Source organism: Camelus bactrianus, chromosome 13 (assembly GCF_048773025.1).
Source record: "Camelus bactrianus isolate YW-2024 breed Bactrian camel chromosome 13, ASM4877302v1, whole genome shotgun sequence".
In the NCBI taxonomy this organism is placed as follows: Eukaryota; Metazoa; Chordata; class Mammalia; order Artiodactyla; family Camelidae; genus Camelus; species Camelus bactrianus.
Window position 1 is genome coordinate 49,154,549 of NC_133551.1, and position 14,880 is coordinate 49,169,428.

General features: G+C 44.8%; 1 protein-coding gene, 1 long non-coding RNA gene and 1 other non-coding gene across 5 annotated transcripts in view; all 3 read right to left on the minus strand.

Annotated features, from left to right (window-relative positions):
- The window catches only part of LOC141579602 (uncharacterized), a 3,274-nt gene extending 1,308 nt beyond the window's left edge, over positions 1 to 1,966 (minus strand). The window contains exon 1 of the long non-coding RNA XR_012511332.1: positions 267 to 1,966. This is a non-coding gene — a long non-coding RNA (uncharacterized LOC141579602). The remainder of the gene's footprint in view (positions 1 to 266) is intronic.
- Positions 1,967 to 2,180: 214 nt separating this feature from the next.
- On the minus strand, positions 2,181 to 2,287 carry LOC123618295 (U6 spliceosomal RNA). The gene has a single exon (XR_006726704.1). It is a non-coding gene; the product is annotated as a U6 spliceosomal RNA (small nuclear RNA).
- A 7,324-nt stretch (positions 2,288 to 9,611) lies between these two features.
- RIMKLA (ribosomal modification protein rimK like family member A) overlaps positions 9,612 to 14,880 on the minus strand; it is a 29,167-nt gene continuing 23,898 nt past the window's right edge. For all 3 annotated transcript variants that reach the window (XM_074376689.1, XM_074376690.1, XM_074376691.1), the window contains 2 exons: positions 14,501 to 14,704; positions 9,612 to 11,951 (listed from right to left, as the gene is read on the minus strand). In XM_074376689.1, coding sequence (XP_074232790.1) covers positions 11,461 to 11,951; positions 14,501 to 14,704 — 695 coding nt within the window. In that variant the 3' untranslated portion in view covers positions 9,612 to 11,460. The remainder of the gene's footprint in view (positions 11,952 to 14,500; positions 14,705 to 14,880) is intronic.

Genomic DNA, 14,880 nt, shown 5'->3' on the forward strand with positions numbered 1-14,880 from the left:
GATTGTGGCTGTATATATTTTGCCTTGTAGTTCTGTCAGGCTTTGCTTCATATATTTTGAAGCTTGGTTATTAAGCAAGTACAAATTCAAATGTCGTATTTTCCTGGTGAATTGAATCTTATATTTTTTGTATTATGAAGTGATTCTCTTTATCTCCAGTAATACTTTTGACCTTAGAGTCTGATACTTTAGTCTGATAATAACATAGCTACATCTATTTCCTTTGGGGCTAGATTGCTTGTTATCAGCTGCGTGTCGTCACTTACCTCTGAAGCTTGGGACTAGTTCCCAGTATCATTTTCCTTTTATGATTCTGGATTAAATTCAGCCAATGAGGGGCAACTGCACAGTGTTTGGAAGCCGGATGAGAAGGAGTAGCCATTAAGCTTCCTGAGAATCACCCACTCTTGCTTTCCTGAAAGCAGGTTTCCTGTGAAAGCAGCTTGCCGACCTTTGTCCTCTAATCACGCAACCATCTCAGATTGTGTAAGACTGTGATTCCCGGCATTAAGTAAGTCTCTTTACACAAAATGCTCAGAGAGGCTTCTGTGTTCCTGACTAAACCCTGACTAAATACTTGGGATTTCTTCTTGCAACCTTTTGCTTTCAAACAATCTGTATCCTTACGTTTTGGAAGTATCTCTTATCCAAAGAGTATAATTAGATATTTTTATATCTGTCATTCTTAAAGAAGCATTTAGTCAATTTACATTTTACTGATATGCTAAATTAGGTTTAAATGTGTGATCTTATTTTGTGCCTTCTGTTTATCCTGCGTGTTCTATTTCCCCTGTCTTTCTTTTAGGTTGATTATATATTTTTTCTCATTCCATTTTCTACCCCTTGTAGGCTAGTTTGTAGGTTAGATTCTGTGTTTCTATTCTTTTAGTAATTACACCAGAAATTCAACTTACCAATGTCTAAAGTTATCCAGGATATTTACCCTCATCCTGGACAATACAAATCTTTTAACTTCATTTACTTCCCCCTAACTTATATGTTATCACTGTTATTGATTTCCATTGTGTCTTAAACCCACACATCACAATTATTATATTTTTTTTAAGTCATCATATTCCTTCTTGCTTTTCACACCTTCTATCTGGTCTCACATTACTGATAAATCCTTCAGTATTTCCTACAAAGGGTTTGCTGATGGCAAATTCTCTGATTTGCTTTCTTTCACTAATCTGAAATGTTTTATTTTGCCCTCTTTTTTTGACTCTTTGATGAAAATATATTTCCCTTTCCTACATGATACAGTGATGCAGGACATAAGCTCAATTCTGAAGATCTCTGTGAAATGTGATTTAGTTGATCCAAAAGGTATACGCAGGTACAAGAAAGCCAGGAGTTCTGGGGAGACAAGAGTGTCTCTTATCTTTCTACCAGGTAACCTTTCCTAGGCATCTTCAGCAGGATTTGCAGTTGTGGAGCTGAGGGGTCATCTCTGAAAGGCCTGGCTAAATTTTTCCTACAGCAAGCACCTGTGCACTGTTACAAACTGTATCATGTTGTCTATGAACCTTTATTCAACAAAAATTCACTTTGAGTAGTTGCTCTGGATTCCGCTATACTGTGGAAATGGAGGCGATTGCCAAGGGATCAGGAAGAGGAGAGAGCCTCAGGAAATGCCCTGAAACACAACATTTACTGGAGATGAGGTGAGCCCGGCAGATGAGGCTGATGTAATTTCAGATTTATTTAGACTATTCACACAAAGGATTCCCATACGCCTTTCATCCAGGCTCCCCCCAATGTTAACATTGTACCACATTTGCCTTATCATTTTCTCTCTATAGAGACCCATTATCTTCTGAATCATTGAAAAGTAAGTTGCAGACATGATGCCTATCCCTCAATATTGAATATGGCTCTTCTAAAAACTAGGACCCTCTCTTACATATTCTCATCAGCACAATCATCAAAATCAGGAAAATTGGTCATTGATAGGATACTATCAAACAATAAAATACAGACTTTAGTTCAAATATCGCCAATTGTCTTAATAATATTCTTTATTTTATTATTTTTAATTGAATATTTACAATGTCGTGTTAATTTCTGGTGTACAGCATAGTGTTTCATTTATACATATATATTCCTTTTCATATTCTTTTTCATTTAGGCCATTACAAGGTACTGAATATTGTTCCCTGTGCTCTACAGTGGGACCTTGTAAAACTGTGGAATGCTTCACGAATTTGCATGTCATCCTTGTACAGGGGCCACACTAATCTTCTCTGAATCATTCCAATTTTAGTATGTGTGCTGCCAAAGCAAGCACTAATGATATTCTTTAGAGCAGAAGAAGATCCCTGAGCAAGCAGTGCATCCAGTTGCCGTCTCTTTAGGCAGAGGAGCACCTGCAGATGAGACACAGTGTGCTGCCACTCAAATCTCTGACTTATCTCATGAGAAATTCAGCCCAAATTTTCTAACAAACGAAGAAGCCAAGGCCTCCTGGGAGCCCTCAAGAGTGTGATTCACTGACGGTACAGTAGATCTGAGGCCATTGGAGGAGCGGTAATCCTTGGGAGAAGCCTCTTCTCTGATTTAGGAAATTCCTGCTGTGAAAGATGCAGCTGCAGGAAAAGCAGTGAAATGGGAACCAGCATGACGGCCAGGTGGGTGTCAGCAGCAGGAATCTGGGAAAGTCTCAGGGGATGACCGTGGGACATGGGAGAATAGAAGGCTCACTGGCTTATCCTTGGGGAGAGGAAATCCAAAGATCCAACAGCTGGGGAAGGTCTTTGTAGCCGGTCTACAGCTCTCCCTACTGGACGCCCTTCAGCGTGATTTGTGCCAGAGCCATAGTCAGGATGGTGGGGGAGCAGTCATCACCCTTTCCAGAGGACCTCCCACTCCACCAAAAACATCGGTCTGTGATGCAGTAAATGCAGTTCTTTTGAGACAGCTGGAGGGAGTTTATATGGACTGGGAACTAGATGGTGTCAAGGAATTACTGTTAATTTTGTTGTTTGTGGTAAAGGCATAAGGCATCTCTTTTTTCCTTTTTTTTTTTTTTTTGATGGAGATACTGGGGCTAGAACCCAGGGCCTTGTATATATTAAGCCTATTCTCTACCACTGAGCTATTACCATCCCCTCCAAAGAAAATCTCTTTTAAAAATGAGATGGCTGCTGAAATATGCAGAGAAGAAACGATATGGTGTGTGAGGTTTGTTTTTAAATGCTTAAGGAAAAGAAATAGGTAGAGACAGGAAAAAAAAATTTTTGATCACTTAAAATTTGAGGAGTTTACCAAACCATCCTCTCTGCTTCTGTGTCATTTGAAGAATTTCATAGAAAATAAGGAAATACAGGTCACATTCCTCAGGATTTGGGTTGAATGACAGTATGAGTGGGTGATGGAGCAGCAACCCCGGCTGCGACAATGAAGCATTATTCGGGAGCTCTCTCACTCAAGGTGGGCTACCGGACCCTCGCAGGTTGAAGAACAGCCTCAGTTCAAGGGTCTCAGGCCTGGTACTGACTGGAGTTAGTTCCTAAAGCTCTTACCACTGTTTCTTCCAGGAAGCCTTTTGAAATGTCATGAAAACGAGTTCCAGTGGCTCTTCTGGTGGGTACACAGATTCCTTCAATCCCCTGGGCCCTCACTGCACCACTCAGCCATTCTTAATGGCTTTCAGCTCTTACTTACCATTCGAATCTCAGTTCTAAAGTCAGTCGGGGAGAGCGCACTGAGCAGGCCCACGACAAGCTCATACCATCTGCATGAGTATTTTCCTTCATCATCTTGACAGTTGAGAGTTGGCAGTATTATAATTCAGACAGCACTCTGCGTTTGAAAGGCAAATTACGGTTTTTCCGAATGCAGCTGGTGTGCAAGTGAATAGGATGAAGTTTCTATGAAGTCTTTCCCTCATTTTATGATATGAAAATAATAAAATGTAGATTCAGCATGTGATTCTTACTTGAAAAGAACCACCAATAGGGACAGAGTTTGGGGGACAAAGGCAGACAAAGCTTTCTATTTCACAGTAATAATTTTAATAAAAAGCAAAACCAGCAAAACAATCATTTATAAATGATTTCTTCTCTGTTGGAGAAGTTAACACTGTTATTGCTCTTCAAACCACTTGGGAATGAGCTCTTTTGATGCCTAGTTCAGACATATTCTTGCCAGCACATTTTCAGTTTGCCAATTAGGCAGGAAAAACTGCAGTCTGCTTTCCTAGGGGGAGTTTAGCTGCAGTGCAGCCCACAGGGGAGACAGAGCCTCAAAAATCACCAAATTTAGGAGGAAAGCAAACAGGTTTCTCACTCGTGAAAAACAGAGGAAGACAGAACAAGCAGAGAAGCAGTATTTTCAGTTTTTCTTCAAATCAGCTCTGCACATGATAACAGGACCCACTGCTTCCTTGGAACTAAGATGTTTCAAAGCTTATGTGTATCAGTTTCTTTCTTGGTCACCCAGTGGCAGTTGGGTGCTAATAAATGTTTAACAGGCCTCTCTCCATGGGGAAAACATGATAGTGTTTGCCCATCTCTGTGGGATAGATATTCCCACCATGGCTGATCTCAAATGACCGACGTGATGTCACTGAATGGTGCAGTTGGGAATAGCTGCTCAGCTGCACACCACTATGTGGCATGTCCACTGTACAAATGCAACAGGTGTCAGTAACCTCAGGAGCACAGACAATAGTACAACGCAGTAAAATCATTAGAAAGTGATGAGTTCTCAATATTTACTACCTATGTTATTAATTTACTTTATGTAATTGTAGGTTTATAGAATTCCTTTTTTTTTAATTTAGGAGAGGAGGTAATTGGGTATGTATGTATGTATGTATGTATGTATGTACGTATGTATTTATTTTAATGGAAGTACTGGGGATTGAACCCAGGACCTCATGCATGCTAAGCACATACTCTACCACTGAGCTACACCCACCTCCTTGAATTTAATTTTTAATGATGACTGTGTTTGACAACCAGCTCACAAAATTCCTGAAAATTTAACAATCCACTCTCATGGGCCAGTATGAGCCAGCTCCAGCACACCGCTGGTACTCTGAGGACCTCTAGGAGGCACTAAACAAACCAGCCGCCTGCCTGGCCCTGCCTTCACGAAGACCTTTATTCTCTCTGCAGAGTTACTAAGAGCCCGAGCTCCCCCCTTATAGGAGGTCAGTGTTCCTTCTATATCAGAGATTCTGGGAGTCCTGCTCGGGACAGGCCTGGGACAGCAGAGTTCTAGCTGCTTTTCTGGCTGGTTCCACCTGCTCTCAGGGCTGTCATCCTTGCCAAGTCCAGATGGTGCTGTCGGGCTATCAGGGTTCCCTACACAGCCTCTCTGGCCTTCTGCACTCCCCTCACCCTCTGTTTGACAGATTTAATTCAAATCCCTGGCACCTCCTCCTTCCATTTGACACAAAGCCAGTAAACCTCATACAGGAAGAGCCAAAGAAACCAGGTGCTAAATCATCCAAGGTCACGCTGCTCCTCTGCTTCCCAGCCTCGCAGTTGCCTGAGGCAGGCTTTCCTCCAGGGTATTTCCAAGCTGGGTACACCCCTTGTCTCTTACACCATAGCATCACAGAATCTCAGGGGTGGACAGGACCTTCTAATCAGTAAGCCTAAACCACAGCATGCCTGAGCAGCCACCAACCCTAACCCTTCCCTCCCCTACATCTCTTCCCAGCTGTAAAGCTGCTGTCTGCCAGCTTTTATCCCTTGGCACTGGGCCATGATCACGGGAGGGAGCTGTTTGTGATTGCTGACAGTGGAGGAAGTAAGAAGAGAGAAACCTGCTGAAAGCCAGACCTGTGGTTAAGAGCCTCACATTTAAGATGGTGTTTGTTTATCACATTTAGAGGTGATGATGCAAAGGTTTAGCAAGATTAAGTGACTTTCCCGAGGTCACACAAGCCATAAGTTACCAAGCCAGGATTTGAACCGGGACTGACTCCAACCGCCACCATTCACATTAGTCCCAGTGGACCTCCATAAAGCATGATGACCCTGACAGCTAGTGGTGACGATGGTGCTTGTTATGCCTGGCTAGCGTAGTGGGAATGAAAAATGTATCACCCTAAGGGATGGCGCTCGAGTTCCTCCTGAGGAGGGAGTGGTCTTTTGTTTAAGAAAATGCCTTTAATAAGCCACCCATGGTAGAAGGTGAAATCTTGAAGGGAGGGAGGGATGTTGGCAGGAATCCAATTAAGAAAAGGAATGGCTATGCCCCGTTCATGAGACCATAAATGAATTTGGTTTGTCCAGAGAAGGGAGACAGGTACCACGTGGCGTTGGGGAGAAGTGGATTCCTCTGGAGGGGATCAGAAGAATGTTTTGTGAATGGGGGCTCTGTGTCTGCATGGCTGCAGCATCTCTGTCTCCCATTTCCTCCCACATCACTGAAACACACACAGACACATGCGCCCACACTGACTCATTTGAATTTTGGTGTGTGTGGAAGTGGGGGTGGGGGAACTGAACATGCCTCAGCTGATGCAGTGCAGGGATGAGACACCATTGGTGCTTACAATGAGGTAGCAGCAGTCTGGAGCTGGCAGTGACAGCCAAAATGTAAGTCCCTTAGAAATCAAAGAGATCCAAAGGATATCAAAGGGCAAGGAGTCTTCAACTGACATACGGGCTACAACAGGGCAGAGTCTGTGCCTAGTGGCCGACTGCAAGAGGGATGCACTTGGAATGGCAAGTGGGAGGAAACATTTGACTTTGTGACTGATTGCAGCTAACATGTATCAGTCAGCATTCCCCCTGCGGGCGCGCCTGTTGGAAGTTCGGGACCTTCAAGCCCTTGACTTCCACAGAGATCCACAAAGACCTCTGCAAATCCAAGACATTCTACAGTGAGAGAACATGAGCCAAACTGGGACCTTCCCCTGAACATCCCATCACTGATGGTGTGAGGTGGGGCCACAAGGTCTTGGTTGGTCTACAGAAGGCACAGGCTGTAAGCCAGCTTGCACCATGGAAATCTCGTATCTGCCCTTGGGGCTCTTACCTAAATGTCATCCAAGAGCTGAATTTTTCACAGTGGGCACATGAACGCCATGTTGATCCAGAGCAGAGGCTCAGCAGACGGGGGATGAGCGCAGGGTAGGTCCAGGATGGCAGCAAGTCCTGGACGTCGTGGAAGAACAGAGCCACCACTGGCAGGATGCTAATGTGGTGGGGAATCAGTCTGCCTGGGTCCCAGCCTTGCTGCTGACCAGCTAAGTGATCTTGGCCTCTGGGACTGAACTGGTTCCAACTCACTGCTATTCCTGTGGCCTCCAAACTGGCTAGATAGGTGACCTTCTGAATGTGACCTCAGAGACCCAGTGAATATGAAATGGCAGAGTGAGACTGCCAGATGGGGTTGGGATGCCAGCACAGGGCCTAGGATGTGGGATCCGCACCTGGAGGAGGAAACAGAAGGGCCCACGGGGTCCAAGTTTTCGTACTCAGCTTGTGTGAGTTTTAGAAAGGAGGGCGGCCGAGTCTAGACAGAGACTAGGAATGGAAGCATACGACAGTTTTAACAGAGGATTAAAAGAACATATTCCTGAGCTGGGTGGTCTTCCAGGTGACCAACATTTTGAGCCACAATCTGATCTGGAGTCTCAGAGGCAGCCCCAAATAGCACCAGGTTTTCCATGAGGCTCTGGCAGCAGATCTAGGAACACTAGCTCCAAGGACAGTGACAAGAGGGCTGCTGTCAGGGCTCTCCCCAAAGCATTGGCATAGACTGACAGCAGAGGGAAGCCTCACCTCCAGGTGCACAGAAAAGTATTGGGCTGAAGTGTCCCGTTTCACTGCCTTTGGCTCACCTTCTGACAGGGCTCTACCATTGCTTTCATGTGGCATTCTGGTCATGAACTTTTGGCAGGGTCACCTGTTAATTGGGTGATCGTGGGACCCCAACTAGCTGCTTCAATCTTCCTCCAATTTACATTCAGAGCATTCTTAAGACCAGCCTTCATCAGGACTTAAGGAAAGGATGAAGCACGTCTCTCCTTCCACTAAGGTGCATGGAAATCCATACAGCTCATTTTCCTTATACAGAATAGTTTCAAAGACTCCAACACATAGTCATGATTCTTTCATTCAAACAACCCACACAAGAGCCATTTCTTCTTCCTTCCCACTAGAATTCCAGATAATCGCAATTTATTTCTTCCACTGAAATGTCCCCAAACTATCCCAGACCTTTCTCCTTCCCTTTCTTTCTCACCCCATCCCCAATGGCCACGGAATCCCCTCTGAGCTGGGAGTGCCAAGCCTGCAGTTGTGACACTAATGGCTTATGATCCACTTATACTGATCCTCAAGACCTAAAGCCCCAAATCCACCTTCTGGGAACCCCACACCCCTCAGCAATCAGACAAACAGCATGAAGACTTTTTTTTTCCCAAGTGCAGAATCATATATATTCTGAGTAGTGAGCTATTTGCATTCAAGTTTGGACCAGTTTCAAGATGCTACTACCAGATAATGGAAGGCCGTATACAGACACTGCAGTTCATGTTACAGAAGGAAGACGATTAGTTGATATACGTGAGTCAAGAGTTTCAGGTTATATATGAAATATCCAGAAGGCCGAATACACTAAGAGCCTTACTCCTTTCAGGTCATAAGGCCTCTGAGAAGCTGCATCCTTTTTCAGGCCCCCCACCACTGTTTAGTGTGCTAATGCCCAGAATTTATGGCGTCTTTAACTCCCCCAGAGGAGAGGCGATAGGAAACTGTTAAAAACCAGCTGTGGGAGGCATCCTCCTACCACCTCCCATATAATGCACGGTCTCATTAATTAACTCACTTCAACCTCAAAGCACCCGCCGAGAGGTAAATAGAATAGGCATCTCCCCTATCAGAAGAATGGAAAAATCGAGGCACAGAGTCAACTTGATTGTGTAAGGTTAATCAGTTGTTCAAGGAGAGAACCAGAACCAAGATCTGGCTTTGTACCCCATGTTCCTTCCAGCAGGTCTTGTGGGCAGCTGTGACAAGTATGGCCCGGCCACCTGGCTGAGGCTCCAAGGGCTCACAGCCCGCAGGGCAAATCCTGGAGTAGGGGTGGGGTGGGTAGGGTGATGATCCAGCTGGGACCCAGCTGTCTCTGCTTGTAGATGGGACTAGGTTCCAAGCAATGATGCTAATGATGCCACATGTCAAGGGCAGCTGGAGAATTGGGATGGGCCCCCTTTCACAAACCTGGAAGCACCCTCTAGCTGCTCTGCTCAGGACGGGGACCGCTAGAATCCATTTAGATCAAGTGAAGAGATTGGGCTTACACTAAACAGAGGGAATGAGTGAATGCAGCTTCCAGGAGGTCATCACTTGGTTTGGCTGTTTATGTAGAAAGCATCTGGCCAATTTCAAGGAGTACAGACCTAGAAACATCCTTGTAAACCCACCCTGAGTGATAAAGATAAGGTCTATGTCTTATCCTATATAAAGGTGAAGGATTATCATTTTTCAACCGTACGGACACAACTGGAGTTACAGTTTAGTGGCATGCACCCTACGTTGATTGCATTTAAACTACGACGGTGTAGTGCAACATCTCCAATACATGGTGCCAAACATTTTTCAATGGTACAGCTGTTACTTGGTGAGATCTGATTTTAGCCACAGTATTTTAAAAGCCAATTTCTATTTAAATGTGTAGTGAAAAAAAATGGAGTTTGACTTTATACACATTTTACATTTACAGCAGGATAAGTACAGGAATTTATATACCCCAGTGGGTGCTGTTGCCTTTAAACTAGTCACCTTGCGAAGATGTATGTTTAGTCCAGTGAAGCTGACCTTACTCAGAACATTTCTAGAACCCTCCTTGGGAACTGTCCACTTGTAAGCTTTCTTAACATTGGTAAGCCTTTGTCCTTTAAGGGCAGATTTATTTTTTTGTGGAATGATTTTTTTTTTTTAAAGGCCAAAGAGTATTAGAAGATAAGTCTGATAAATAAAGTGAGTGATGGAGCTTGGGACAACCTCTGGGGAGGGGTGGTGTGAAAAAACAAGATCTGAGTACAAGGTTGTGAGTCCCCTTTTCTTGCATGGCTTCAAGGGTAACTTCAAAGAGGAATTTTACATGTTCTTAACACATGCAACATCACAGCTCAAGAGTCAGGTCTCCCAAGGAAATATGATCACTGTGACCCTTGAGTGCATATGTTTTAGTGTATTTGGTTAAAAAGGTAGCCTTGCTCACTTTTGTTACATTTCATATAAGCAGAAATGGAAAACTCCATCTCTGTGATTTCTCCCAAGGGAAGAATCGTCATCTACTGCTGGAAGGGTTAAAATGAAAAGCACTTGGTGTCATATCTACATTATCCATTCGCCCCACCAAATGTGCAATGAGTACTTCCTGATACCTGAGTCTCCCCAGTTTGCAAAAGTGGGTAAGGACAGGTCTCTGGAACCTGGGTGAGACTAGAATGTCAAGGGGATTGCAGTGTGTTTCCAATGGCTCTATCTACCCAACAGGCCCACAGCACCAACTCATACAAGAAAATCTCCTACAGCTAAGTACACAAAGCTTCAGTGCAGGGGGGAGGGGTGGGTGGGTGGGAAATGATTATCTTCCAGTAGCTTCCGAGGATTAAAAACCCACTGGCTTCTGATGACAAGTGAACAGAGCCCATTGAAAAGAAGTCCATAGTGTTCAATTCTAGTGCACGCTTAAGAAAGAAAGTGTGTGGCCACTAGCTCACTGAAGTGCATTTCCAGCTGAGGCCAAAGGCAGCAAGGTGCAAGAGGCTGCTGGGGTTGGCATTGGTTGAAGCAGGGTCTGTAAATTCGGGTGGAAAAGCAATTTGTAGAAAGGCCCGGTTACAGAGCAGGATGTTTGCCAACCAGTGAAGTCAAAGGATGCTCAACTTCACTTTCTACAAAGTGCTTCGTTGAAAATGCTAAGGGGGAAACTCCCTAAAACGCCATATCCTGAGTGTCAGAGAAATATGGTCAAGATGGTGACTGATGGGGAGCAGAGACTGATCCCCTAATAGTGTTTGGACTGTGTATTCTCTGAGCATCACACACGCGTGCACGCACGCACACACACACAATGAAGAGCACACAGCTGCAGTCATATTCCACCTCTTCCGCACGTGCCTCTGTCCAGTGGTTGCTCTTTTGTACAGTATTTCCGAGAGCCGTTTCAAGTTAATGGGCTCTTCTGCTAAAAGCCAGAAGCACAGTGCCCAAAAGTCATCCCTAACATCCAAGTGCTCGCAGCAGACGCTGGTCTCAAATCGATCAGTCGGGATGTTGTTCTTGGTAAGGGTTTTTATCCGAGTGTTTCTAAAAACCCCAAAGCTAGGCCATTTGCTTAAATCGTTGTTAGAAAGAATGCTGGGTGCCCAGATGGGATTTCTAGTTTCTGTGCAAATGAAATCACATTTGTCCAGATTTTATTCGCTCAAAACTACTAGGGAAGCAGCAGGATTTGGTTTAAACGCTGCCAAAAAGCAGGAATTCACTTTAGTCTTAACTCGGAAGCAATCCTGTTGTTAATGTTGTAGCCGGGGTCGGGCAGCATGGGGGCCGGGGCCCCCGTCGTGCTCGCTGAGGAATCCCGGAGCTCTCCCAGTTCAGGCTCACTCTCGCTGGAGGTAGACCCACTGTTGATGGCGTAGACGCTCTCTGCTACTCCCTGAGCTGAAGCACAGCCATCTGGCTCCTTCTTCTCTCTGGGACTAGACAGTCCTGGGAGGACGGCCATCTTCCCAGTCTGCCTGGTGGGCAGCAAGGACATGGTGTAGTCCGCAATGATCCCACCCACGTCTAAGTTGCACGCCTGGTCGAAGGCTAGGAAACCGACGTTGGCGTTTGCCTCGCACACCACAAAGGAGCCATCGTCCATGATGAGGAGATCGATGCCACAGAAGTCCATGCCCAGGATGTTGGACACCTGGATAGCCAACTGCTTGCCTTGTTCTGTCAGCGGGCACATGACACCCACGCCACCTGTGGGGAAAGCACAGTGAAGGAGTGGTGACATCAGACACTGACTGACCAGTCAAATGACCCTTCAAAGAAGAGACTGGGGAATGCTGGGGAGGGGCAGCAGCAAGACAGGCATTTTCATTACTCACAAAAGGTCTGGATGGAAATCAGGACACCTTTTGGGAAAATAATATGACTGTTTCTTATCTAGAGTTTAAAAAATGTTTATATCCCCTGACCGAGCCATCTCACTGCTAAGGAAATAACCTTATATAATGGGGGAAAAAAAGGTTTATGCACAAAGATGTTGATGGCAGAGTTATTTAAAATATTGGAAATTCAATATACTGGCATATAGTAGGCACTCGATATTTGTTGACGAATAAATGAAAAATTATAATCTAAACTAAATAGCTCACAATAGAGGCAAGCAGCATATTTTACAACCATTACAGAGAGTTTGTGATCCCATGGGGAGATACTTAAAAGGATTAAAGGCGCAGCAGTATGACCACAACTATGCCAAAAAGTATCGTCACAAATGACGACCCCAAAATGTTAGCATTGGCTGTCTCCAGAAGGGGAGATTAATGATAAATACCTTTTTTCACTTGACTTTGCTGTATTTCCTAAATTTTCTACATTGAGAATGATCTCCTTTAATAAATTACAAAATACAAAATTAGCTTCTTATTTTCTAAGAAGAAAGAGGCTTGTGAGACAAAAACCCCATATCCAGGGCAGAGTGAGCCTGACTGCCCTTACTTGTGAGAAAGCTGACACCTCAGACTGGTCTCCCTGCAAAGACTTAACAGTTGTATTCTCCGTCCAGTAACTAATGTCATTACCTTAACACTCCCCGCCCCATTACACTATCTAAGGAAAAGGCTATTAAACAGTTTTAAAATTGTTCACCGAAAGAAGCAATAGGCCCTGTTTGGGGAAACCATCTTAGGAGCTTGTTATGAAAATCGGGGATTTCTGAAGAAAGCACTAAGCATTCTGTCTCCAGGCTGTGGTTCTAACCTACAGATCCTGGACTTGGGCTGCAGCATTTCCTGCCTCCAGCCAACTCCGCTCGCTTCAGACCCCCACAATCCGAACTGGCAAGAAACAACTCCTTGATATCTACCCCGTTGCTACTGTTTGCCTTGAATTCAGTGGGTTTTGTACACTGACAGACTCCTTGGTTTGTCTCAAGTCTGAAGTCAAGGGGAGATTCTGTCAGCAACCAAGGACCTCTCTGTCCTGAATGGGTTTTTCCTCCAATTGCAGTGCTTGTCCCCCACCTTGTTTACTAAATGCATAAAGGTATGGTTATACCACCCCCTAGATTTTTTTCTAATTGTTGCATATATTGTGCAGTGTCTAATGCATTGAACCCGTAAAGCTGTCCATCTATCTTTATTTTACAAAATCTGAACTCAGGGCCAGCATATACTGAGCTCAGTGTTTGGTGAAATTTAAATGAGAATAAAATAGTTTACCCATTAACAAAGAAGAAGAAGAAAAGCAATATGGATAAATTATAAAACCACGTAGTTTCTAGGTAAAGAATGGACTCTGCAAGGTGACTGAAAAAGACAAAATGCTAATACGTAAGGGTCAATACTGGGGCACGACAGGTGACTGTCATGAACATTCAGTGAGATAATATATTAGGTCCTCAGCACTGTCCAGTGATCTCTTTACGTGTCTTCTCCTTTACCGGGTCACAGGCTGCCCGAGGGCAAGGACTCTCATTAACCGCTACACTCTCAACATCTACCAGGGAGTCTGCTTAGGGAAACCGCTCAACCATACCCAAGACGGTGGACCAGACTGGTGTTCCAGCCTCTCCGTTAGTCACTGGACTTGGTACACTCATCTGGCGATTTAGGAAATAACAACTGTGGGTATTTTTTCACATTACCAACTACAAATTCCACTCATGAGGTCGACAATAGGTTTCTGGAATGAAGACAAGAATTTACGTACCACCTGGACAGAAAACAAGCTTTATTAATAGGTTAATGAATGGGGTTATGCATTTGATCCAACCATAACTGACTGCAGCTTTCTAATAACATCGAACATATAAGAAAAAGACAACTTTCAATTACAGTGTAAAAGCAGAATACACTGACTCATGCCAATGCCTTCACTGAGACTTGATAACTTCTTGCCTGAGCTATGGCAACAGTGTCCAAACTCAACTCCTTGCCTCCCTCTTATAACCTCCAATCCATCCTCTGTCCAGATCTGTTTTTCTCAAACACTGATGCTCACGCCACTCCCGTGTTTAAACCTGACTGCCAAGTCCTAACACCTCCAGGATAGGGTACAAACCTCAGCATCCTGACACCCCCAGCATGACCTCTCATACCCACCTCTCCCCGTCCTGGACTGCTTCCTGCTAAAGGGAAGGGCTTGTTTCTAATTCCTCTCTGTGATCCTGCTGTCCCGCAGAGGGTCTGGCCAGACGGGAGGGATGGAGACATATGGACTGAATGGGTGCAAACATTCTAAGGAAAAACCCTGGTGGCCTCCCAGACCCACACCCGACGTGGAGCTTCTGAGCTGAGCCTTACCGAGAGAGCAATTGCTCTGCATCCGTCCGTCTGTGGAGCAGCGAAGCATGGAGCCTATCACCCGGCCCCCAACAACCACCACCCGGATATCCTTTCCATGGGACTCCTTCACGTACTTCTGGAACAGGTAGGGCACGTCGTGGCGGATCAGATGGCAGATATCTGAGAGGTGGTGTTTATCTCTTGCGAGAAAAACAGCTTTTCCTTTAAGAAGAAAGACAAAGAGCAAGAGAAGTGGTTAAGGAAGCCTCTGAACGCTGTCCTCACCGACCCACCTCCCCGGTCCAGAGTCATGCGTTCTTTCTGGACTTGCCTCACTGTAGGCCCTTCAATTTCTCTGACTAGATTCTTACTTCTTACCAAATGGCCATTGAACCTTA